Here is a 27523-nt window from a genome sequence, read left to right on the forward strand (position 1 = left end):
CACGGTAACAGGTTCTTTCAGCCCACAAGCTCACGCTGCTTAATTGTACCATATTGACCTACAAACCCAGAACGTTTTGAATGGTAGGAGGGATCCAGAGTACTCGCAGGAAAACCATATAGACACGGGGAGAACATACAAACTTCTTTCAGGCTGTGCCAAATTCAAACCCTGGTCATTGACACTGTAACAGCATTACTCTAACGCTACGCTATCAATGTTTATATAGGCCATCACAACATCGTGGGCCAAAAGGCCTGCATTATGCTATCGTATTTTATGTTCCATGTTATAATTGTTATTTTATTACATTTAGTCGCATGGTTTGAATAACAATCTAGCCAAGACTTCAGTAATTGTCCCCGATCTTTTTCAATTTATGCCATTTCAAGAATCAGGGAAGCACAGAGGGATGCACCATGGAGACAGAGCTTTTGGCCCACTGATATGCTGACCATCAAGCATCAAGCATCCATTTGTAAACGAACCTATTTAAATCTCCCCTTGTTTCCAACAACTCCTCTCCAGATTCTGCCACTCCCTACACGACCAAGACAACAATGGCCAATTAACTTTCCAAGGGATGTGGGAGGCAATGGAAGCCCATCCAATTGCAGGGAAAGCTCCAAGCAGAGAGCAGCCGATGTTGGAATCGAGCCTGGGTCTCCAACACTGTGCCTCTACGTGATGCTTAGCTGTGGACTGATCTTGCTTGAATGGTGGTCCTCCATCGGCATTGTCCTGTAATTGTGCAATCTATCAGCTGAATCCCTGCACCGCTCACTTGACTTTTAAGAGCTCACTGAGAGCATGACTCATCCAAAGGGTAGAGTACACCAGCATTGTGGCGCATGCCAGGAACTCATTTAAAGGGCGAGGTTTGCAACCACAGACTTCTGACAAAGACAGCAGTATATTTTCCAACGAAGAACCAGCCAACATCTTACCTTGAGCTTGAGGGAGTCAGTGTCATAGGGGCTTGGAGTGAAATCTGTGTGCACCCGAGCTCGGCCACAGAATGGGCCCGTGTAGGCCATATCCTCGTCCATTCGGAAACTATCCCGGTTGCTCATCCCATCTGAAGTACTTGCCATGCCACCTGTCAGGGAGATAATGAAGGATCAAGAACACTAAAGGCAGCCACTCCTTCTGCTTTGCCCCGGCATAATCTACTTCCTCGATCCAAGACACAATGCAGAGCGTGGGCTTAGAGCCATGAAGTGGGAATCAGCCCCTTTGGCCTAACATGCCCATGCTAATCAAAATGTCCCACCCACACTAGCCCCACCTCACATGAGGCTGACCGGCTGCATCACGGTCTGGATTGGGGATACCAATACCCCTAAATGTAAAGCCCTGTAAAAGATAGCCCAGACATGCCCACAAAACCGTCTTCACTTTCAAAAACATCTACAGGGAACGCTGCCATCAGAGAGCATCAGCAATCGTCAAGGAACATCACCACCCAGTACACATTCTGTTCTCGCTGCTACCATCAGGAAAGAGGTACAGATACCACAAGACTCACACCACCAGGTTCAGGAACAGCTGCTACCCCTCCACCATCAGACTCCTCAACAACAAACTCAATCAGGGACTTCTTCAGGGTAAACATCCCTCAAAGAGATTTCACAGTGTAGCAAATGAATGGAGTGAAACACAAAAAGTCTGCATACGTAGTGATTGTAGTGAAAATGCATGCCCGCTAAAAGTGGAGATGAATTCCGCTTCCCAGATTGTTGATCTGTACTCCCTCCAGGTTACCCTTATGAACATGAGATATTGACAATGTATGCCTCTCCCACCCTTTCCACTCCCGAGAGAGAAAAACATTTTCTCAGCTCTCCTCACGTACAAATTTGGCATTCATATTTACAATTTTCAGATGTAAATCTTTAATTGTGTTCTGCCTAACCCTCAAGACCTGCGTTGATCTTCTCCAAAGAAAATTAAATAGAACATCAATTTATGATCCATGGAGTGTGCTGCACTTTTCAGTGATCCATTCTGCTTTCTTTTCTTTTTCTTTTTTTTTCTCCTTTTCTTGATTTTTCTTATATCTACTCTTTTCTTTGGGTTTTTTTCTTGGGTGGATTGGGATTGGGCCATAACCATCATGGAATAAATACTGGATTTGCATTTGTACTTGTAATTTTTAATTTTGTAATCAACTGTATGTATGGTCAAAAATTTTAAATAAGCTATTTTAAAAAATCTCTCCTCTTGTGTTCCGACCAATGGCATCCAACTTTGGCTTCTCAGTTACTGAAAGTACGCCATTGGTTGGATTGAGCTTTGGTATGCCCAGAGTTTGTGGAAGAACCTGATAAATGAAAGCTCTTCTCAGGTAAGGCCATGAGGTGAATCAACCTCTGCACGCTAACCCTTCCATCCCACACCCCCATCGACCTCGTCTATACCTCCTGTTGTCTCAGGCAAGTTGCCTACCTCCTTCCATTGGGAAAAAGCTATAGCAACTTGAAAACAAAGACCTCCAGCTTCTAGTACAGCTTGTTATCAGATACTTAATTGAATCTGTTGTTAGTAAATGATGATGTCTTTGCTCTATATTAACTGCACTTTTCTCTATACCCTGTTCTTTGTCCCATTGACACTATATCCTGCACTCTTTGACTTACTGAACACTTTGCTTAATTATGGGTTGACTTGCCTGGATAGCATCAAAACTAAAGTTTTTAATTGTATTAGAACATGTGACAATAAACAATTCAATTCAATATGTATAGCTTGTTTCATTGATCTCCTGATGTGACCTGGTGTTGAAGTTTGTCCACTGGTAAAGGGCTCAAACCTGAAACATCAACTGCATTGTCACAATGGGGTATGGACTTGAAGTGGCTGGCCTCTGGGAGGTCCCTGCCGTTACAGCTCAACAAAATGATCTCTATTAAAAAAAAATTGTTCACGTTCATGTTTAATTGCTGCATATGTCATATATTATTTGTTTTTTTAACGAATAGATAAAGTTTAAAAAAAACCAAAATGATCTCCCAGTCAGCGTTCAGCCTCCCCGGTATAGAGGAGTACTGGATGCAGTAGATGACCCCGCAGATTCACAGGTGGAGTGTTGCTTCATTTAGAAGGAATGTTTGAGGCACTGAAGGCTGAGACTGAGGGGAAGTCACTCAAAAAACAAAGTGGGGGGAGAAGCGACAAGGTATCACAGTGGCGCTAATGGTGTAAATAGAATCGAATGTAACAAGGCCCAATGACAGAAATGTGTAGATATGGAAGTAATGGTGAGAACAGATTCTGAAGAGTTTTCCTTTAGTAAACAATTTATTGCGAATTAAGTCTATTTTTGGTTTAACAGGTGTTTGGGGCCCTGAATAGTGATGAAGTTGAAGTGTAACAATTCTTGAAACCTGAAATGTGGCCTGTTTCTCCTTCTGCAGATCCTGCTGACCATTTCCAACACATCCTGCTTGAATCTTAGCCCACTGATGCAGGCATGTCTCTCTCTTGACAGCCCCCTCGCATATCTCGCATTGACTTACTGGATGAAATCTGGCCACTGTGCAGACTTTGAAGGCTCTCCAATGATTCGCAGGACCTCAAGCAACTTTCCTCTGGTTCGTTCTCTCCGGTGGTTTGGTTCAAGGAATCTTCTGAATTGTCCTCACCCTGAAGGACACATAAGTCATTTTTAAATGGCCTCAACTTCCCCTCAGGTTTACATGAGGGGATTAGCATTCTCAAACATATAACTGAAGCTAGGGCAGATAAGGAACGACTGAAGTAGCCACAAAAAGCCCATGCACAGGACAGAAAAATCTCCAGAGTTGTGAACTCAGCCAGCGGTGAGGCAGAATCTCAAGAAAGTAGCCTCTATCATTAAGGACTCCTACCACCCTCTTCACACTGCTATCATCAGGAAGGAGGTACAGGATCCTGAAGACAAACACCCAGTGGTACAAAAACAGTTTCTTCCCCTCAACCATCAGATTTCTGAATGGACAATGAACCACAGACACTACCTAACTTTCTCCCATTTTTATTTGCACTGTTTATTTTTAAACTTAATTTACAGGAGTATGTTACTAGGAAGTTGCCTGGACTTCAGGAACTGAGTTACAGCGAAAGGTTAAACAGGTTAGGACTTTATTCCCTGGAGCACAGAAGAATGAGGGGAGATTTGACAGGTTTTTAAAATAAGAGGAGGATAGACAGAGTAAATATATGTCGGCTTTTTCCACTGAGGGTAGGTGAGATACAAACCAGAGGACGTGGATTAAAGGCGAAAGGAGAAAGGTTTAAGAGGAACATGAGGGGGTATTTCTTCACAAAGAGAGTGGTGGAAATGTGGAACAAGCTGCCAGCTGATGTGGTGAATGTGGGCTCAATTTTAACATTTAAGAATAATTGGAACAGGTACATGGATGGGAGAGGTATGGAGGGCTATGGACTGGGTGTGGTTCAGTGGGACAAGGCAAAGTAAAAAGGTTCAGCAAATACAAGAAGGGCCAAAGGGGCCTTTATTTGCTGTGCTGAAATGTTCTATGGTTCTATGTTCACTGTAATGCTGCCGGAAAACAACAAAGTTTATGACTTTTCCATGACAATAAATTTTGATTTTGATTCTGATTCTGAGATTGGTTTTAAGAGGCCATAATGGAGATAGAGAGGTAGAAAGGTAGCTTGTAGAACTGTTGCCTCAATATGAGTGACCCAGTTCAATCCTGACCACCAGCGCTATCCGTGTGGAGTTTACACATTCTCCCTGTCACTATATGCATTTCTCTGGGTGCTCCAGTATCCTCACAGAACCCAGAGAAGGTTTAGAAGGCCAGTGTATATTGCTCCCTGGTCATGAATTGAGTGGAATAAAATGTCAGTGGGTATTTGATGTTGGGTCTCCCTGCAACCTCTGACAGCTGTGGGTACAGACACCAATGGTGAGGCAAATAAATACAGGTGGATAAGAAGGAGAGGAAAGCATATACCTCCAAGTATGGAAGAAGTGTGAAACCATGAAGGGGTATGAAAATGTAGTGAGTGTTATAAAATTGAGGTCATGATTGACCAGAAGCCAATGTCAACCAATGTAAGTAAGGCAAATACCATTATCCAATCTATTGCTTTGTCATACCAGCCATTGTATAAAAGACAAATGGGATTTGCTGTTTAAAGGGCCAGTACCTGTTTCATTTGAGTTTTTTCTTTACTCATACAAAGGGTCTTCAGGCTCCTGTATTCCTTCTTGATGGTAGCAGAGTGAAGGGGGTATAGCATGAGTGGTGAGGGTCCTTGATGATAGAGGCTGCTTTCTAGTCCTGATGGTTTATTTTGCCATTCCTTTCCTTTACCCCACTGAAAAATACCTGTCCTGGACCTTCCTCATTGCAATCTTAAACCCCTCCCATTAGGCAATCCTGCTCTTGCTCTCCAGTCCAGGGGTTCTCAACCTTTTTTTCACCACTGACATAGCATCCTATGCTTTAGTTGCTCTGTGGTTAGTAAAGGATTACTTAAGGTGGTATATGAGTGGAGAAAAAAGGTTGAGAACCACTGCTATATTTGTTATGTCCCATCAACTGTTACCCATCATGTCAGAAACCTGACATGCAATACTAACCTGTTTCACTATCCTCACAGGGCTTGGATTATTCATTGCTAAGATATGACAAGAGCAGCATTTGCTTTCTCTCTTTGGTTGTCCATGGAATTAGTCTTGTGGTAATGTGTTGCCATGGGATTTAGTCCCTGCACCGATGGTATTTAGTGAGCACAATGAGGGAGACAGACATGGCTATTGAAATAGCCAAGCCCAGAGACAATTGTGGCTATGGTGCAATAGATGGGGATAGGTGCGGAGGGCATTGGACCGTGCCACCAGAGGGGAGGGGGGGGGAGGGAAATGGGTTGACCTGGCGTTCGCATGGATGTGCAATCTTAATCCTTTTCTCAGGGTGGACACTGAGATTGTGAAGAGGGATGAGAAGATGGCACATTCTTGAAGATGTGGGAATCATGAGATGGGAACAGTGATACCGCCAATGAAGTCTGACATAAAAAGGAAAACTTATTTGTCCACAATAGCTCTCTTTCTGTAATGGAGGGGAGATGGCATTCCTAGCAAGGAACAAGGGTAAAAGAGCAGCAGTCACCTAAAAGGAGATGATCAGCAATTAACACAAATGCTATCTATCCCCAAAATAGTATTCGGGCCGGTGCTGTTGATGTGACCACTTGAAACAGTTCATCCATCTGCAGCCCCAAACAGGCACAGGGACGATGCTAAAACTTACCATCTCCTCTGACAAAGCTTTAATGTACTTGCGTGCCATTTTCTTCTTCATCGTTTTGGAAATGGCCCGCATGGTTTTACTCAGGCCACCGCCATTCTGTCCATGCTTGGCTGGATTCTCCCCAGAGGCTTCGGAATTGAGTGCCTGTGAATAGGAGCATAAATTCCAGGATTAGGCCTGCAGTCCCTTCTGCATTTCTCCCTCTGATGTCACGAATAACGGCAACAACAACAAAAATATTCTGACATTTCTCCGGGAGCATTGCTAAAACAGGGCTCAAAGAATTATTGAGGACCCTTTCCATTAACCACCTCGATCTTTGACCCATGACCATCAAGAAGGAGGTACAGTTCCCTTAAGATCAGGATTGCCATTGATTCTTCCCACAGGCTGAGAGATTGATGAACAGTTATCCTACAACTGAGTAAATAGTCCAAAATATTTATTTTAAATTCTATCTTTATGTATATGTGTGCTGTGTATTGTGTGTGTATGTGTCTGCATGGTGGTCTGGAGAAATGCTGTTTTGTTTAGTTGTTTGTATACAGATGACAATAAACTTGAAAACTCTGCAAGCATAGGAAATGCTTTTATATTTGAGTGTCTGGATATCACACTGCAAGGCCAGCTGACATTGACTGTCCGTCATTATCAGCCAAGCACATTGGCGGGTCTGGAGTCACATATAGGTGTGGGGGAAGATTTCCTTTCCACAAATGATGTCAGTGCAGCAGGTGGGCAATTTTTAGAAACGGTAACAGGCCCTTCTGGCCCTGAGTCCAGAGGAGAATCACACAGACATGGGGAAAGCATCTGTCTGTCCTTACAGACAGCACCAGATTCAAAACCCAGTAGCAGCATTGCACTATCCTCTACGCTAACTGCCTCGCTAAAAACAAACCAGAGGGCTTGGTGTCCGCAATCATCAAAGACTATAGATGCTGGAACATGGAACAACAAACAATTTGTTGGAGGAACTCAGCTGGTCGAGCAACATCAGTGGGAGAAAGTCCATGTTTCAGATATTAACCCGAAATGTTGACTGTCCATTTCCATTCCATGGCCTGCTGCCTGACCTGCTGAGTTCCTCTAGCATTTAGGTTTTTTTACAGGTTTGAGGTCACTATGACTGTTGCCAATTTATTTCATTTTATGTCAGATGATTGACTGAACTTAAATTCCACTGCTTGCAGTGTTGGGATTTGTATCCAGCCCTTTGCAGCAAGCAGCACATTCCCCCGATGAGGGGTATTGATACACAGCTCTGCCACAGTCTGCGTGGAGCTTTCCCGGTACCCACGTGGGTTTTTCCCAAGGTGCTCGCATTTCCCCCACATCCTAAAGACCAGTGTAAGTTGTCTTTTGTATATGTAGGTCAATGGTAGAATCTGTTGCAAATTGATAGGAATGTGGGAAGAATAAAAAATAACTCATGCAGAATTATTATATTTTGAGGTTTGATGGTCAATGGGCAAAAGGCCAGTATCCAGTACAAATTTATCATCATCTGATTGTACATATACCATCTTACTCCAGACCACGGTGGGCACACAAACACAGCACATCATAATCACAGCAACAACACAAAGCTGGAGAAATTTAGCAGGTCGAACAGTGTCGTTTATGCACCGAAGATAAAGATAAAGAACCAATGCTTTGGGCTTGAGCCCTTCATCAAGCCCAAAACGTTGGTTATGTATCTTTAACTTTCCTGCATAAATACACTGTTCAACCTGCTAAATTTCTTCAGCTTTGTGTTTTGACTTCAATCATGGTTTCTGCAGACTCTTGTGTTTTACATAATAATCACATCTATACATAAGTATATAATTTGATATAAATGCATATAATATTTTGGGATAATTTATTCAGCCACAGGACTCTGGTCAGGACACTGGGGATATCTCATCTCTACATGAAAATAGTATCATTGGATTTTTCCCATCCTTGTAAGAGGGCACTCAGTTTAACATCTCAGTTGAAAGGAAGCATCTTCAGTGGTGCAGTGCTGCCTTAGTGGTCTACTGGGAGTGTCAGCCTGGATTTTGTGATAGATTATCACCTGCTGAGCAATAGCCCATTGCATCACAGACCAATGCAGCATAAACAGAGATCACTCATCTCAGTGAGTCTGCGACGGCTTTCTTCCACCTACCCAACATTTCCCAAAAAATCTGAAGACTTTTTTCTCATTGTATTCAATTAATGTCTCTCACCACCAGATATTAAGTCAGTTAAACATTAAGCTGCTTTAATAAAACATTACATCACCATACAGGCCCTTTGGCCCCACGATGTTTGCCGACTTATACCTACGCCAAAATTACTAAACCCTCTCTACCGCTTAGCCCTCTATTTTTTCTATTATCCATGTGCCTGTCAAAAGTCTCTTAAATGCTCCTGTTGTTCCAAACTCCATCATCACCCCAGGAAATGCATTCCAGACACCCACAACTCTCTGTATTTAACACCCCTGATGTCTCCCCTAAACTTTCCTCCCTTCACTTTGTACAGATGTCCTCTGGTGTTTGCTACTCCCACCCTGGGAAAAAGCTGCTACCTTACCTATGCCTATTCTCTCTCTAGAGAATTCTAGCCCAGCTTTGAAAATTACAACTGGATTTATTTGAATTCGACACCATTAAGTGTTGTTAACTTGGCCTGTGTCATCACAGCCACCATACTTCATTCCATCGAGGACATCTACAAGAGGCCAGTTGTTTGAGTTCCAGATAACAAGGATTTCACTGTATGTCGGCTAATTTTCCAAGGCATCGGAATGTGTAAATGAAGTCGGTGAAGGAAAGGAATGTGTGAGTAATGGCCTGAGCTGTCTTCTGAAGTTTCTAGTGGTCTTGGGTGGAGCAATTCCCGTCCAACACAGTAATGCGACGTGACAAGACCCTTCCTGTGGGGATGGAAAGAATGTCGACATTTTATGGTGAGGATCTGCACGTCCTGTACAGGATTTGAATCATTGACCTTCTTTTCTCCACAGACTGACCAACTGAATTCCTTCAGCCATTCGATTTTTGCCTCGGATTCCAGTTCCTGCTGCCACTTGTGTCTCCAGAGTCCTGAAAGCTGTGAGTACCAGTCTTGTTTTGATTTATGTTTGTTTCCCGGAAGTGCTTTAGCCCCTATTCAGAGAGCTCTCTTCTAGTTCTACAATTGTCTGCTTCCCTTGTGCTCCATCCATTCTTCGCATCACATTTTGCATCTACGCCTTCCATTGCCACTGAAATTCCCTCCCTGCCTCTCCATTCTGCCTCAGACTCAGCGTTAACTTTGCCTCTGGTCAAGGTAATTTAGGAGGTATTTAACGAGCAATGATCAGGGAATGAGTGCTGCCTGTGTGGAGCTTGCATGCCCTCCCTCCTGACTGCACAGGTTTCCTCTGGGTGCTCGCACACCCCAAAGGTGGGCGGATCGGCTAGTTAAATGACCGTTGGAAATAGGCCCCTTGTGTGCAAGGTGACCAGGTGGATCCTGGGGAGAATTTTTAAGAAACTAGGGAGAATAAAAATGGAATGAATGTAGGAGTTTAAAAAAAAAAATCAGTAGGTCAGGCAGCATCCATGGAGGGGGACATTCTGAGAGGAGAGGCCCCCAGGCCCCCAGGCACCTTCTATTGAAACCACAGGAGGTGGGCACTGAAGAATAGATGAAGCCTGGAACAGTAGGACTGAGTGGCCTACTCCAGTTGTTATTTTCTCATTTTAATTTAATTTTAATTTCATTTATAGGAACAGCACCTTCTGACCCATGAGCCCCTGCTGCCCAATCATAACCATGTGACCAATTAACCTATCAACCCCGTACGTTTTGGAGGGTGGGAAGAATTTCCTCAGGTATTTACCTCCTACCCTTGTATTCCCTTCCTCATGAAGCATCCATTCATCCTGCTTTAAAATGCTCTAACACTTTGATACACGACAAAAGACCCAGGCCCAAAAGATTGGTTCCCTTTTATATCCTACAGATACTGCGTGACCTGCTGAGTTCCTCCAGCAGATTTATGTATGGCACTTGACCCCAGTATCAGCAGACTTCTTTGTTTAACTCCAAAAACTTTGATATTTTTAAATGTTAATTTTAAAATGTTTTAATTTTACATTTTTAAATTTAAAAATGTTAAATTTAGACATTCAACATGGTAACAGGTGCTTCCAGGTTATGAGCCCCAGCTGCTCAATTATACAGAATTAACTTACAGTCCCCGGTACATTTTGAAGGATGGAAGGAAACTGGAGCTCCAAGGGAAAGCCCACGCAGACACGGGGAGAACATACAAACTCCTTACAGACAGTGCCAGTTTCGAACCTGAGTCTCTAGCACTGTAAAAACATTGTGCTAACCATTATCCTAAAATGTGCACTTGCGCTTGTTTTTCCTCTGCTTGCTAACATTCTTTAAGCAGCATTTGGGTGCTTTTAGTTGCATTAAAATGTCAGGCAATCAGGTAGGATTTTGAAAGTGTGAAAGTGGTCTCGTTCTCTTGCTGCACCTCACATAATCTGACACCAGATGGAGTACCTTGCACAGAATGACTGTCTCCAGATCCTCTCTACCCACTAATCCAGTCAGCTGATTACATCTGAATCCCCTGGATGTGTCCGACAGAGATTTCTTCCCACAATTGATAAGATGCTGCCTCTTCTACAAAAAATGAGCTCCATTCCTCGGGCAGAATTGGACACCTCAGAGCTGTGGGAGCGGGGCACAGGTCTGCAGTGGGGAGAATCCCACTGGCACAGCTTCAATCCGTTGGCAATGCCTGTGTGGAATGCCCACTAGAAATAGCTCCCTTGTGTGCAAGGTGACCAGGTAGAACCTTGGAGGAGTTGACAAGAATGTGGGGAGAATAAAATATGGAATGAATGAATGAGTTAAAAAGAACTCAGTGGGTCAGGCAGCATCCATAGAGGGAGACAGACAGCCAAGGTCTCAGATGGAGACCCTGCTTTGTACTGAGAAAAGAGAGAGAAGACAGGGGCCAAGGCTCTTACTGCTGCATTACCTATGGTAAGCCTCGCCCTTCCCTTTCTCAGTTCCGAAGCAGGCTTTCAACATGAACCATCGTTGGCACATTTCCCTCCATGGATGCTGCATGTCCTGTTTAGTTTCTCTAGTAGGTTGGGATTTTTTTTGTACTGGATCCCACCGTTTACAGTCACATGTGTCTTAATGTGGAATGGATGGAAATGGGTGGCTGATGGTTGGGGTGAACTCTTTCTCTCTCTCTCTCTCTCTCTCTCTCTCTCTCTCTCTCTCTCTCGTGTGTCTCTCTCACACACACACACACACACACACACACACACACACACACACACACACACACACACACACACACACACACACACACACACACACACACACACACACGCATGCTACCAATGGTGAATGGTCAAAAGAGGGGCAATAGAGAAGAAATTGGAGGTAGGGATAGAAATACAGAAAGGCTAGTAGCACAGATGGAGGAAGAGAAAAAGACTGAGATATACAGACAAGAAGAAAAAACATGAGCAAAGTAAGGAGACGAAGAGACTCGAAGAGACTCATTCCTCCCTGTGCACCCAGAGAGGGGGGCAGAGACAAGCATGAGGAGAAATGAGGAATGAGGAGAAAAAGAGCTCAGCTTGAGAAACATGCATTAAATTAGAGGTCAAGGCACAGTGTGTGAGGTACACCTGTAGTAGGCAAGCAACACACAGTGAGATCCATGCACTAGGTTTGGAAGGCATAAAGGAGATGATTAATTTCCTGCTGCCCCCAATACTGCAGAGGTATTGGATCCACTTGCACCCTCAGACTCCTACCAACATTGAGGTCACTTACGCTGTTCTCAGCTTTGTCCTCTGGTTTGGCTGAATGTCCATGATGCCTGAATCGATCGAAACTCCCAAAGCTGCTTGTCCGCTGGAAAGTAATGAGAGATGAGTAAGAAAGTTATACAGACTCAGGGAATGGACTTCACCACAGAAAAAAACAGAGTGAGAACTTGAAAGGGCTGGATAGAGTGGACAAGAAGAAGATGTCTCCAGTAGTGTGAGATTCTAGTACCAGAGAGCACAGCCTCAGAATAGAAGGACATCCCTTTGGAGCTATACTGCGCGTCGAAAGAACCAAAGACTTGTTGATCCAAACCAAGGCTTTTATTAACTAAAAGACTGGAGCATATCACAAGTAGGTCGACCAGTCCAGAATGACCTGGTCTGGCTGGGAGCAATCCTTTAAGACCTGCCAGTAGGTGTGGCTACGCTCTCAGCCAATCACAGTCATCCTACACTACCATCTGAACATATGTACATATACACATTGGTGATAGAATCTGTACTATCACAGGAGCATAGATGGGGAGAAATTTCTTCAGCCAGCTGCTGGTAAATCAATGAATTTCATTGCCACTGGGATCATATTTATATAGTTAATGATGCATATGACAATAAACTCATTATCATGACCAAATCTATGCATCCTTGCCTTTCCAGATCTGGTTCTGGTTTTTCCATCCAATGGCCAGGCCATTGGGTAGGTTTAAAGTGGAAGCTGATTAGTTCTTGATTATTGAGGGAGTCGAAGGTTACGTGGAGGGCGGGAGAATGGGGTTGAGAGGAAAATACATCAGCCAATATTTGAATGGTGGAGCCAAATTACCTAATTAGCTCCTAATTCTTATAGAGGAAAGCAAAAATGGTGCATGCTGGAATATTGAGTGAGTAAGGAGGAACTGGTGGGGCTCAGCAGGTCAGGTAGCATCCAAGGTGGGAAATGGTGAGTTGCTGTTTTGAGTTAGGTCTCATGATCAAGACAAAAGTGGGAAGGAGATATAGCAAGCATTAAAAGGGGGAGGGGTGGAGGGATGGACCAATTCGTTCCTGACACAGGGGTGGGGGGAAAAGGGGTTCAGTCGCTTGGAGGGTCTCCTTGTGGAGCTGTTGCTGGGTCTGGGCAAGCTGGCCATTGATGTGGTCAAGGCGTTGGGCAGTTGAGGGTTCTGGACAAGCCGACTTCCTGCCAATCTTTCAGGGTTACGTCTGGGCCCATGTGTCATTAAGAGCAGGCAGTGTCCGAGGGGAAGGTGGCTGAGTTCCGGGAACAGTGGACTCCCCCAGCCCCCCACCCAGGGAATCGAATGCATGGTAAATGGTAACAATGGGATTTTCATTTTAAAATGTAAATTGCATGTAACAAAGGGCGGCATTGATTTATCATGTATTCCAACAATGTAAATAGCGTGTTTAGATATAGTTCTGTGTATAGTTGGTTTAGTTTTGCCATGTGGCTGCAATTTGAATACACTTTTATAAACAAAAAGGACCAAGAGGTGAAGGATAAATGAAGGAGGGAGAGGTGGAGAAGCAGGAGTGGGTGGAGACTGCAAGATAAATGGAAAGGGAGAGGGTGAAGAATGGATGGAAAAACCAGAACCAGATCTGGAAAGGCAAGGATGCATAGATTTGGTCATGATAATGACTTTATTGTCATATGCATCATTAACTATATAAATATGATCCCAAATTCTTAATTGCTGCAGTTGAACAAGTACGTTTCAAAAATAACACAACTAAAGTTATCAAAAGGCAAAAAAAATGGCACCATTAATGCAGAAAATCCTTTTGTGTTGTCGGAGCTGTCTATTGTTAGCGTAACAGGGCGAGATTTCAGGAACCAAATTCGGATATCCCAGAGAAGTAGGATGCAATATACAGTCTCAGAGTCTCAGCAAGTTTAGAATCAGAATACATTACCATGAACAAGTCACGGTGTTTCGCAACAGCATCATATTGCAAATATTCATATAGACCACCTTAAAAATATATATTTTTTAAATAGTGCACGAAAAAGGAAGGCAGTGTCTTTGGTTCATTGATTATTCAGGAATCTGATGGCAGCAGGGAAGAAGCTGACCTTGTGCCGCTAAGTGCTCGTCTTTAGGCTCTTGTACCTTTTCCTCGATGGTAGCAGAGTGAGGAGGGCATGGCCTGGGTGGTGGGGATCTTTGAGAAAAGAGGTTGCTTTTTTAAGACACCGCCTCATGTAGATGGAGTGAAGCCTGTTGCCTGTGATGTGGCAGGCTGAGTTAACAACCCTGGAGTTTTTTTTTCTTGTCCTGAGAGTTGGCGCCTCAATGCCAGACAGTGATGCAGGTGGGAGGGTAGAAGAGAAAGAAACTGAGAAGTGATAAGGGGATGATTGGAGACTGCCAAGACAAACTGAGTCCAACTGCATATTGGAGGACAACATCTTACATTCTGCATGGCCACTCTCCAACCAGGCAGCATTAACTGGCTTATCCATATTCTATTAAACCACTCCCCTGTTATTTAATTACACCCCACTTCCCTCAGCATCTTTTGGTCAGGATTGTTAAACATTATCTATTAGAGAGTGAAATATACACAGGGCCAACAAACATTTCTCAGGCAAAAACAACACTGTATAAACCCCAAGTAAACTCCCTCTACACTGTCCCATCACACACTCCCACGGCAGGGACAGGACGGGTTGGAGACAGAATGAATCTCTCTCTGCATCATCCCATCACACACTCCCAGGGCAGAGAAAAGACAGATAGAAACAGAGTGAAGCTCCCTCTACACTGTCCTATCAACACACTCCCAGGGCAGGGACAGGATGGGTTAGATACAGAATGAATCTCCCTCTGCACCATCCCATCACACACTCCCAGGGCAGGATCAGGATGGATAGATACAGAGTGAATCTCCCTCTGCATTGTCCCATCACACAGTCCCAGGGCAGAGACAAGTCAGATAGAAACAGAGTGAAGCTCCCTCTACACTGTCCAATCACGCACTCCCAGGGCAGGGACAGCATGGGTTAGATACAGAGTGAAGCTCCCTCTACACTGTCCCATCACACACTCCCAGGGCAGGGACAGCACGGGTTAGATCCAGAGTGAATCTCCCTCTACACTGTCCCAATCCACACTCCCAGGGCAGGGACAGCACGGGATAGATACAGAGTGAAGCTCCCTTTACACTGTCCCATCACACACTCCCAGGGCAGGGACAGCACGGGTTAGATTGAGAGTGAAGCTTCCTCTACACTGTCCCATCACACACTCCCAGGGCAGGGACAGCAATTTTCCTCGATATAGAAAATACTGTTGTGGATTGATATGATAACCTTTTATTTGAGGAAATGAGTTCATGTGTATTTATTGGAGAATGTGGTTTGTTGCTTATCTCTTTGATGAAAAGATTAGAGTATGAATTAGGCTGGAGAGGAGCAGACCACAAACTGGCAGGTGTTAGTTCCTGAGTGAGAAAGAGCTTCGCTCCATGTGAAAGCATGAGGTGTCTAGTGGTTAGTTAGGGGACTGGGCAGGGTTCTCATAGAGATGATCTATATGAGTGGAGATGTGAGTCTGGAGGTTTACAAATGGGATGTGGATGTTTGTTAGGAGGCTTTGTGCTGATGGGGGCGGGGTGTGTGAATCTGGTGCTTGGAAGTAGTGACCCTCAGTGTTTGACATTTGTTGGGTCATGGTTTGCTGTGTTGAGCCAGGTGTTGAGGCTGCTACAATTTGCCTCACCCTTAAACGCGAGTGATATCAGGAAGATCTGAGAGGGTACAGGGCGAGTTTGGACCTCCATTTCCTAAACTCTTCCATTCTGCACATTTCCCTAAAGTCAGGCGATTTCAACATACCCTCTGTGTGAATTTTTAAAGCACACCACCCCTTGTAATGCAGGAAACCAGCAATGAAAACACACCAAACTTCAACAGACAGCAAAATGACAAAAAAGTGCTGGTGAATGAGATTCAAAAGATCACCGAGCACCAAAGGGATGTCATGGGGTCACGGGGAAATGAAAACAAGTCTTTTGGCCCACCAATCCTGTGCTGCCCTCAATTTAACAGTTCAACAATTCAATGCAGGGTCATCAAAACTAATTATAGCATTGAAAGTTATGCAAACTGATCCTGCCTAACCCCTTCTACTCCTGCCTAACCCCTTCTACTCCTGCCTAACCCCTTCTACTCCTGCCTAACCCCTTCTACTCCTGCCTAACCCCTTCTAATCCTGTCTAACCCCTTCTACTTCTGCCTAACCCCTTCTACTCCTGCCTAACCCCTTCTACTCCTGCCTAACCCCTTCTACTCCTGCCTAACCTCTTCTACTTCTGCCTAACCCCCTCTACTCCTGCCTAACCCCTTCTACTCCTGCCTAACCCCTTCTACTCCTGCCTAACCCCTTCTAATCCTGTCTAACCTCTTCTACTCCTGCCTAACCCCTTCTACTCCTGCCTAACCCCTTCTACTCCTGCCTAACCCCTTCTAATCCTGTCTAACCTCTTCTACTCCTGCCTAACCCCTTCTACTCCTGCCTAACCCCTTCTAATCCTGTCTAACCTCTTCTACTTCTGCCTAACCCCTTCTACTCCTGCCTAACCCCTTCTACTCCTGCCTAACCCCTTCTACTCCTGCCTAACCCCCTCTACTCCTGCCTAACCCCTTCTACTCCTGCCTAACCCCTTCTACTCCTGCCTAACCCCTTCTACTCCTGCCTAACCCCTTCTACTCCTGTCTAACCCCTTCTACTCCTGCCTAACCCCTTCTAATCCTGCCTAACCCCTTCTACTCCTGCCTAACCCCTTCTACTCCTGCCTAACCCCTTCTACTCCTGCCTAACCCCTTCTACTCCTGCCTAACCCCTTCTACTCCTGCCTAACCCTTTCTAATCCTGTCTAACCCCTTCTACTCCTGCCTAACCCCTTCTAATCCTGTCTAACCTCTTCTACTCCTGCCTAACCCCTTCTACTCTTGCCTAACTTCTTCGCCTTCATCTACCTTGGCTTTTACTCACATAGAACATTCCAGCACAGTATATGCCTTTTGGCCCACAATGTTTTGCCGACAATCGACAATCTAACCCTTTCCTACCTTACATCCATAGCCCTCTATTTTCCCTACATTCATGTTTCTAAGAGTCTTTTGAATGTCCCAGTTGTTACAGCCTCCACCAGCAGCCCTGGCAACGCATTCCAGGCACCCACCACATATCTAAATCAGAATCAGAATTTATTGTCATGAACAAGTCACGAAATTCGGTGTTTTGCCCATCTCCCCTCTCAGTCTCAACTTGAAATGCTGTACTTCGTGAGGAATTTGAGGAGTTTTGTTATGTCACCAAAGACTTTTGCAAATTTCTATAGGTTTACCGTGGAGAGCATTCTGACCTGTTGCATCACTGTCTGGTAGGTAGAGAGTTGTGAACTCAGCTGGCGCCATCATGGACACTAGCCTTCACTGCATTAAGGACTCCTCAAGGACTTTCACCACCCAGGTTATTCCCTCTTCACACTGTTACCAGCAGGAAGGAGATACAGGAGCCTGAAGACAAACAGCCCATGGTACAAAAACAGATTTTTCCCCTCCACCATCAGATTCCTGAATGAATCACAGACACTACCTCACTTTCTCTTCTTTTTGCACCAGTGTATTTATGATTTTCAAAATATAATTTCTAGCAATTTTGCACCTGTAACATTGCTGCAAAACAACAAATTTCATAGCACATATCTATGACAATAAATTCTGAGTCTGAAATGTTGACAATCCTTTTGGCTCCCTCGATGCAGCCTGGCCCATTGAGTTTGTGTTTGGCTCCAGATTCAACCATCCACAGTTTTCTGTGTCTACAATTGTCTGAACCTCATGGATTTCCCTGCCTATTCCTCAAAGCTCAGGTTCCACCTCTGGCTACAGCCCTCAACCCCATCCATTCCTCTTCCTCAGCTTTGTGTCCTCATCAAGTCATTCCAGGGGTCAAGGCCTCATCCCTGACCACCTGATGGCCATCTGAAGAAAGACCCTATTGACAATTACCTATTGACAATAGATAGTTAATCCATTCATTCCATACCAGTAGGTAATCCATAATCTCAAGCACTTTACCTTTGTGCTCTAAATTGTTGTGTATATTAGTCTAAATATACTATATTTATTGGTTCTCCCTTTATTGACTCATCAACGTGCTACAATTTTTTTTAGCATTGTCTCCACTTATAACCTCTGTCATGATCTCCACCCTTCTGACTATCTTCCAATCAATCCCTCCTCATCTCTTGCCATCACTTGCCCCATCCCTCCCCTTTATAATGGCTGTCACTCAGTCGAGATGAAGGGTCTCGATCCTGATGATCTACTGCCCATTTCCCACCACAGATGCTGCCTGACTGGCTGAGTTCCTCCTGCAGCTCATTCTTTTGCTCCAGATTCCAGTATCTGTGACTTTGATTTGTGACTCGTGATTTCTCCCTTTGTTAACCTTTGCTGACTTTGTCTTAGCCCATAAATGCTTTCCTTTTTTTGGATTTAATACTAGATTCTAACACTTTCACGATCACTGATAACAATTCAATAATTCCTGTTTCTTCTATTTTTAATTTTGACGAGAAATCTCAAGTGTTTAGAGTGAAACACGAAAGTCTGCAGACGCTGCGATTGAAGCAAAACACATTGAAAAGCTGAAGGAACTCAGCTGGTCTTTTTAGCGTCTATAAAAAGCAAATATATATTGCCAAAATTTTGGGCCTTGCTTATTCCTTGAAGAAGGAGTCAGGCCCGGATAATCAGCAATATATCTTTGATTTTTAATAGACGCTGAAAAGACCGGGTGAGTTCCTTCAGTTTTTCAATGTGTTTTTTACCAATCTCAAGTGTTTAACACACTACTAGAATTAATGTTTTAAATTTGCAATACTTCCCTATAGCTTTTCTAACTTTGGATTGGAAGGCCCTTCTTTATCACATAATGTTGCTGCCCTTGTAGTGTAAGGTTACCAAGGGTGCAGGTTTCATTTGTGCTGCCTCAGCAGAGACTGCTGGTAATTCACCACACAGCACGGACGCTGCCGCCATCTCATTTACAGCACTGTCCCAGCAGGGTGGTGAGTGAAAACAATTCCACCCACCATATAGCAAAACATGGAGATGCCTTCACACCTGCACTACTCCAGCAGAGGGTGGAAGTTCCCAGCAGAAAAATTAGTAATGTCTCAGTCTCAGAGTGTAAACAGCCACTCCCATCAGCTACTTTGCACTCGCTGCAATTGCATTGCAGCCATCGTACTTGCGACTGCACATGTGCAGTCCTCGTGAGGCACGGCAGTTAAAAACGGAGCTCGGCTGATAGCCGACGCCATTACAAGAAGCTCCCATTGTACATAGTGTTGTTTGAGTTTAACTGTAAAGCGTTAACTAGAGTTACCACTTATTCGGTGCAATAAACATGGTGTCAGAAGTGGGATCGCATGCATACCAAGCCTGAAGTCTTCAAGTGAAAAGTGAGTTACCAATACCATGCTTGCAACCCCTTTGTAACTGCACCATAATGGCGGACGGATTCAGAAGGCCCGACCCGCTTGTGTTTGAGGGCAATGTGATCGAGAATTGGAGCATATTTGAACGAGAATACGACATTTTCATCGTGGCAGCGCATAGTAATGAGACTGCCTGAGTCAGAGCATACATTTTATGAAATTTGGCAGGCCCCAATGCCAACAATGGAAAAGGACAGATTTAATACCAGAAACCAGAGGCCTGGTGAGTCAATTCACTCGTACATCAGTGACCTAAAAATCAGGGCAAAGACTTGTGACCTTGGAGCTCTCTGTAAAGAGTTGACCATAAGATGGTCTACGGCATCTGCAATGAAGGCATGAGAAAGGCACTGCGCGTGACAGTGAACTAACCCTCGCAAAGACCATCTGCCTGACCTATGAAGCCACAGAGGAGAACAGTAGAAAGCTAGCCCTTTAGGCGTGAGCATAGATGTAAATAGGCAGTGGCCGGAAGCTAGAAAAAGTCAAAGCCAACCAGGCCCTACTACATCATCATTTAGGACGGAGTGCAGTAACTGAGGCAGCAACCACGTGGCAAGACGAGAGATATGCCTGGCTTTCAGCCAACAGTTAAGAGCCTGCCAGAAATGGAACCATTTCAGCAGATGCTGCAGAGCTAGGCAGTAACTCTGCAGATATAGAACGATGATTAACCAGTTGGAACCTGAGCTAGGACTAACCAACTCGGATGACGAGTATTACATTGATGGATTGATTCTGGAGACGGCAGCAGACCCAACAAGATTCAAAAGGAACAAGGAAACATTTGTAACAATGAAGATTAATTATAAAGCAACAGGCGTAAATGTTGACACAGGGGCCAAACGCAACGTCATGTCGCAAAGAGCGTTCAACCAAATGAAGAAGTCATACCATGCATCAAGCCCACAAGCCTAGAGGGATACGGGGTACAGTGCGACTGCAGTGCTACGTACAAAGACAGCTGCACATACTAACTTTAATGGTAGCTCAAGAAGACGTCATGCCTCTGCTAGGCCTAAGTGCAAGCATGGACATGGGACTTGTTTCGTTTGGCAGAGGAGTACACCAAATTAGCACAGCCAAAGATGATTTGACACACAGAATCTTTTCTGAGTACAGTGACCTTTTTATGGAGGAACTGGGTAAACTGCCGGTGACATACTCCATGCAGTTCAACCCAGAAGTGAGGCCCAGCCACACCGTATTCTGGTAGCAATGAAGAATAGGGTTAAGGTTGAGCTGGACAGGATACAGGACCTGGGTGTGATTACCCCAGTCTTTGAGCCCACCGAGTGGGTGTCATCCATGGTGGCCTCTTAAAAAAAAGATGGACAGGAGATCCGGATCTGCATGGACCCAAGAGACGTCAATACAGCTTTAACATGACCACACCATCTAATGAGTACATTGGAGGAAGTTGCCATGCAGATGGCCAGCGTGACCATTTATTCGGTCTTGGACACAAAAAATTTCTTCTGGCAAATCAAACTTGACTACAAGTCATCACTGCTGACCACATTCAGCACGAGTTTTGGCTGATACAGATTCCTGCGAACGCCATTCGAAATCAATTCAGCCACTGAGGTATTTCAAAGGTCAATGGAGCAATTTTTTGCTGGGTAGCCCTGTGCCATCATTGTTGATGACATACTCATTGGTGGCAAGGACTTGGAAGAAGATGATGCAAATTTTAAAAAGGTACTCGACAGAGCCCGGAAGGTAAACCTTAAGCTCAACACCCAGAAGTGCAGATTTCAGCTGAACCAGGCCAGTTATTCAGGTCATGTTTTCACAGGAGAAGGCCTAAAGGGAGACCCTTCAAAGACCAGAGCAATCAGTGAAATGCCGGTACCGACAGACTTGACAGTGCTACGTTTCCTGGGTATGGTCAACCACCTGAGCAAGTTTATCCAAAACTCCAGTGATCTTACCACTCCACTAAGGCAGCTGACACACAAAGACATAGTGTGGTCCTGACACAAGCAACAGAATGTAGTCAACGCATAAAAAAGGCATACATCATGCCCACTTGTTCTATAGTACTACGACGTACAAAGACCAGTCATGTGATGCATCACAGTATGGTCTGGGTGCAGCATACCTGCAAGATGGAAAACCAGTAGCCAGATCACTCATTGACACGGAGAACAGATACGCCCAAATAAAGAAGGAGGTGTTGGCAGTAGTTTTCGCCTGCTCAGAATTCAATGACTATATCTATGGTAGGCCAGTGACCATAGAGACTGACCACTTACTTCTGGTCACAATTCTAAAGAAGCCAATTCATACAGCTCCTCCACGATTACAGAAAATGATGCTTTGGCTTGAGAAATACAACCTGACTTTAATTTACAAGTGTGGAAAAGAAATGCACTTAGCTGATGCGCTATCTCGTGCTCCCAGAAAATGCACGATCCAGCAAGCTGAGGAAGAGGACACTTTTGATATAATGACAGTACTGCACATGGCTGGAGACACAACATTTATGACCCTGGGCTCTTTTATCAAGAACAGCTGGCCAGACAAGCAGTGCAGCCCACCACCTGAACTGCAACCCTATTTCCTATTCTAGGAAAAATTACTCATCGATGACAGAATCATAATGAAGGGCCTGAGAGCAGTTGTCCCGAGTTCACTGCAAAACATCTATGTTAGCATCCTGCACAGAAGGCAGCCGGGGGCAGAAGCAACCAAACGCAGGGCTGGAGATATAGTTTTTTGGCCAAGGACGTCCGAAGACATAGACCAGGAAGTGCAAGCTTGCTTGGTGTGCAACAGCACCAGGCTACACCAGCAGAAAGAGCCGCTGTAGCTCCACCCAGTGCTGCACCTCCCCTGGTCAACCATGGCAACAGACATCTTCGAATGGCACAGTCAGCAGTAATTGGTACTTATCGATTCATACTCTGGATAGTTTGAGATAGAACTTTTACCCAACGTCACCTCTTCAGCAGTCGTTACTAAGTTGAAGAGGCACTTTTCGGTGCATGGGACACCCCACACTCTACTATCAGACAATGGCATACAATTTACCAGTGAGAAATTCAGATACCTTGCAGCAACATGGGATTTCAACCACATCACTAGCAGCCCAGAGTACCCACAGTCATACGGGTTGGCTGAAAGAGCCGTGAGGAGCGTGAAACAGCTCATGGAGAAATCTCACAGAGAGTAGATGGATGTGTTCCTCAATCTGCTGAAACTAAGGAACATCCCTCGCGATGCCACATTGGGCTCTCCGGCGCAATGACTCATGTTTAGGCAGATGTGGACGACCCTGCCAGTGGTAAGGAGGCTCCTGGAGCCCCAGCTAAAAGACCCACAAGAAATTAAGTCCCAGCTACTAAACAGGAGACTAACACAGAAAAGATGCTATGACAGAAACAGGCAACAACTTGTGCTACTAGCAGAAGAGCAGGTCAAAGGGATACAGCTCCACAAGAGCCTAGGTCATACCCGGTAAAATCAGAAGGAAGGGTGTATCCCACCCGTAAGGGAGCCACCCCCATCCCAAACCATTCCCGATGAGACTATAATACCAGAATCTGGAATGTGAACCCGAAATAGGCGGAGCTCCCTCAGGAATAACTCATGAAATAAATGGCCATACCCCTGAGACATCCTCTCAGGCTGAAGCACCCCCTTCCCCCCCCCAAACATCCATTTCCACCAGTGGTGGCCATTATGTAATATATGCTGGGTGTATTTTTAAGCCCAACTCAAAAATATTGTGTCTAATCTGTACTGGCTATTCATTGCTGAATTGTAACTATTGTGGTGTACAGCACCAACATGGATTGTGGTATGTGGGGGTCGCTCAAAAAAGGGGATGTAGACAGCCGCTCCCATCGGCTGCTCTGCACCCGCTGCAATTGCATTGCACGCACTGTACTTGTCACAGCGCTACAGCACATGTGTGAATTCCTGTGAGGCGTGACAGTTAAAAACGGACCTTGGTTGATAGTAGACACCATTACATGAAGCTCGTGTTGTACATCGTGTTGTTTGAGTTTAACAGTAAAGTGTTGACGAGGGTTATCACTTGTGTTGTCTGCTTATTCAGTGCAATAGCAAAAAGAGAGAGAGAGAAAGAGAGAGCGAGAGAGAGAGAGAGAGAGAGAGAGAGAGAGAGAGAGAGAGTACAGACATCGCACACTCCCAGAGAGGGGGAGCGTGCAGACATCTCACACTCCCAGAGGGAGGGAGCGTGCAGACATCGCACACTCCCGGAGGGAGGGAGCGTGCAGACATCGCACACTCCCAGTGGGAGGGAGCGTGCAGACATCGCACACTCCCGGAGGGAGGGAGCGTGCAGACATCGCACACTCCCGGAGGGAGGGAGCGTGCAGACATCGCACACTCCCGGAGGGAGGGAGCGTGCAGACATCGCACACTCCCGGAGGGAGGGAGCGTGCAGACATCGCACACTCCCGGAGGGAGGGAGCGTGCAGACATCGCACACTCCCGGAGGGAGGGAGCGTGCAGACATCGCACACTCCCGGAGGGAGGGAGCGTGCAGACATCGCACACTCCCGGAGGGAGGGAGCGTGCAGACATCGCACACTCCCGGAGGGAGGGAGCGTGCAGACATCGCACACTCCCAGAGAGAGGGAGCGTGCAGACATCGCACACTCCCGGAGAGAGGGAGCGTGCAGACATGGTACTCAATGCATTTTCCCAGCATAGGAAATGAAGGGAACCTATAGCTCCCTTTCACTCTAACATGAGATCTAAGATCAAATAGAAAACTCTGCAAATAGATTCGCTCAAGTTTTGTTTCAAAATAATTTGTGGAAAGCAGAACTGCTGGGTGATGCTGTAATTCATCTTTATTTCTGCTACTTCCTCTGGGTGTGGTGGGACAGAAATGTCCCAAATAGGGACTGCCTGACCAGTCCAAACTGGAGGCTCGGCACCACAGGGAAATACCCCAAGTGTCATTTATTAATAACACACATTGGTAAACTGAACAATAAAATAAGTCAAGACTTATCTTTTTAATTTTTATTGTTTTTTTTTTCTTAAGTGAATATGAAATTACATGGATGACTGTCGATGGGGACGATATTTCCAAAAATACCCAACTTTTTTTTAAGGCATCCTGATCATGTTGGAGATTTGATTCTGGAGCTTGGGTTGCCGATGGTTTGGACTGAAGTCTGTGAGGTGGCGGAGGCTATGGGAGCACTGGAGGTGAATCCATGGACATGCAGTGTGTCTGAAGGGACTCTTTTTTGCTTTTCTTGCTCCTATTGTTAGGGGCACTAGGCAATTTCTGCTCATGGTGAATCTTTGTCTGCCTTTCAGCAGACTAAATGTAATTTGGTGTAATGTTACATCTGTTTTATTACATGACAAGGAAAGAATCTTGAGTCTTGGTGAAGTACCTGGCACCTAGAAAAATTGATTTGCATTTCATAGTCGTGGAGGTGACAGCAGGTGCCACAATGTAACCTTAGAACTCTCGTTCACGAAGGAAATGCCAGACTGTTGAGGATGTCATTATACACATAAAACCAATTCCCAATTTTCTCCTCAAATCCCCAAAGACACATTTGAAAGATAAAGAAGAAGCCCTAAAAGCACAGCAATGGTGGAGGAATTCAGCAGGACTCATAGCGTCCAAAGGAGTTAAAGATATATTATTTTCTTTTTAAATTTTAAATTTAGACATGCAGCACGGTAATAGGCCCTTCCAGCTCAAAAGCCTGTGCCACCCAAATACCCCAATTAACCTATAACCCCACCCCATCCCCATACATTTTGAAGGGAGAGAGGAAAGCGGAACACTCGGAGGAAACCTATGCAGACACTGGGAAAACATACAAGCTCCTGAAGACTAGGCAGGTTCGCACCCAGCTCGCTGGTACTGTGACAGCGTTGCACTAAGTGCTATGCTAACCGTGCCACCTTTCTATTATGGTAAGCTATGTAGGACTAGATGTTACTATCTCTTATTGCACTCATGAGATATATTAGTGACATTTCGCATCAGAGCCCTTCCTCAAGGTGTGAAGCGAGAAATTCTCCCCAGTGTCCTGGATTAATAATTCTCACTCCACAACCTAATAAAAAGCAATTGATCTGCTTTTGTCTCTTTTTGTTACGTGGAAGTGTCTAGTGTAAATTGGTTGCTGTCCCCGGGTCTGTGGAAAGTCGATCGACTCATTCCAAGGTATTCTTTAAACTTCTGTGGCCAGGGTGTTGGGCGGATTTAGAATCACAGACATCCAGGTTAGAAACAGGCCATTGAGTCCACACTGAACAAGCATCCAACCAAAACAATAAAATAAGTCAAGACTTATCTTTTTAATTTTTATTGTTTTTTTTTCTTGTGAATATGAAATGACATGGATGACTTTCGATGGGGACGATATTTCCAAAAATACCCAGCTTTTTTTTAAGGCATCCTGATCATGTTGGAGATTTGATTCTGGAGCTTGGGTTGCCAATGGTTTGGACTGAAGTCTGTGAGGTGGTGGAGGCTAATCCATGGACATGAACAGGCCCTTCGGCCCTTCCAGTCTGTGCTGAACTAATTATTCTGCCTCGTCCCACTGACCTGCACCCAGACCATATCCCTTCATACTCCTACCATCCAATGTGCCTGTTCAAATTTTTCTTCTATGTCAAAATTAAGCCAATGTTTTACCACTCCAGCTGGTAGCTTGTTCCACATTCCCAGCATTCACTGCGTGAGGAAATACTTCCCCCCCCCCCTCCATATTCCCTTTAAAGTTTTGCCCTTTCAACTTTAATCTATGTCCTCCAATTTTTATTGTTTTTAACTGTGGAAAAAGCCTGCTGCATTTAAGGCATCAAGTCAAGTCAAGTTTATTGTCATCTGATTGTACAAGTACAACCTGACGAAACAGCGTTCTCCAGTCCTCAGTGCAAAAACATGCAGACACACAACATACAGACAAACAATACATATGCAGGACAAGTATTATATCTATAAAAATAAATGTAAAAATATTTGTTTTGTATGTAGAGAGTCTCGGATGGTCAGTGTGAGCAGTTCCTTTGGTCGTTTAGCATTCTCACTGACTGGGAAGAAGCTGTTCCTCAGCCTGGTGGTGCTGGCTCTGATCCTCCTGTATCTCTTCCCCAATAGGAGCAGGCTGAAAGATGTTGATAATTTACATATCCTCTTCAGACAACGATCCCGGTAGATTATGTCGGGGGTGGGGGGGGAGAGATTCCAGTGATCCTCTCTGCCTCTCTGCCATTCTTATGGTCCTCTGGATTTACTCAATCTATTGTAATTTTGTGCACCTCTCCCTATTCCCATCAACTTCTCCCAATTCTACTACTTGTCTAAATTGCAGAGGCATTTTACAGTCGCTGATTACCCTAACCCTCCCACGTCTTTGGGATGTGGGAGAAAACCAGAGCATGGAGAGAAAGCCCACAGGGAGATCATGAAAACTCCACACAGACAGTGCCCGAGGTCATGATTGAACCAGGCTCTCTGGAGGTGCAAGACAGTGACTCTACTAAACCGTGCCATCCATGTTAGGTTCAGAGATATTTACTTCCCCTAGAGATATTTAATTTAGTTGTGGCTAAGAGGCAGTATTTCATTTCCCAGGAAGTTGAGAGAAAAAAATGTTTAATTTTTAAATCCATACCCTTGAGGAAGATTTAGCTCGAGGTCGAGGAAATAAATATAAGGCACAGAGCACCAGGTGAATTATTCTCCACACTGGGATATGTTCTTGTTATTGAGGGCTTCATAGCTCCTTGTTAGTGGCCAATCAAACAGACAGTCTGGTAAATAAGGTTTATGGTATGCTGGCCTTCAGGGGTCAGACCAGTGATTAGAGGTCATGTTTCAGAGATACAAATCTGTGGTTAGAGCATTTCTGGTCGCCCCACTCCAGGATGTGGAGGCTT

At 44.8% G+C, this 27523-nt stretch overlaps 1 protein-coding gene across 1 annotated transcript in view; it reads right to left on the reverse strand.

The window, feature by feature from the left end:
- LOC138738576 (SAM domain-containing protein SAMSN-1-like) overlaps positions 1-27523 on the reverse strand; it is a 71129-nt gene that overhangs the window by 15559 nt on the left and 28047 nt on the right. Inside the window, exons 2-5 of the mRNA XM_069889036.1 lie at positions 12108-12188; positions 6270-6413; positions 3519-3645; positions 948-1099 (exon numbers count right to left, since the gene is read on the reverse strand). Of these exons, the coding sequence (XP_069745137.1) occupies positions 948-1099; positions 3519-3645; positions 6270-6413; positions 12108-12188 (504 nt within the window). The remainder of the gene's footprint in view (positions 1-947; positions 1100-3518; positions 3646-6269; positions 6414-12107; positions 12189-27523) is intronic.

This window comes from Narcine bancroftii, chromosome 7 (genome assembly GCF_036971445.1).
Source record: "Narcine bancroftii isolate sNarBan1 chromosome 7, sNarBan1.hap1, whole genome shotgun sequence".
NCBI classification, from domain to species: Eukaryota; Metazoa; Chordata; class Chondrichthyes; order Torpediniformes; family Narcinidae; genus Narcine; species Narcine bancroftii.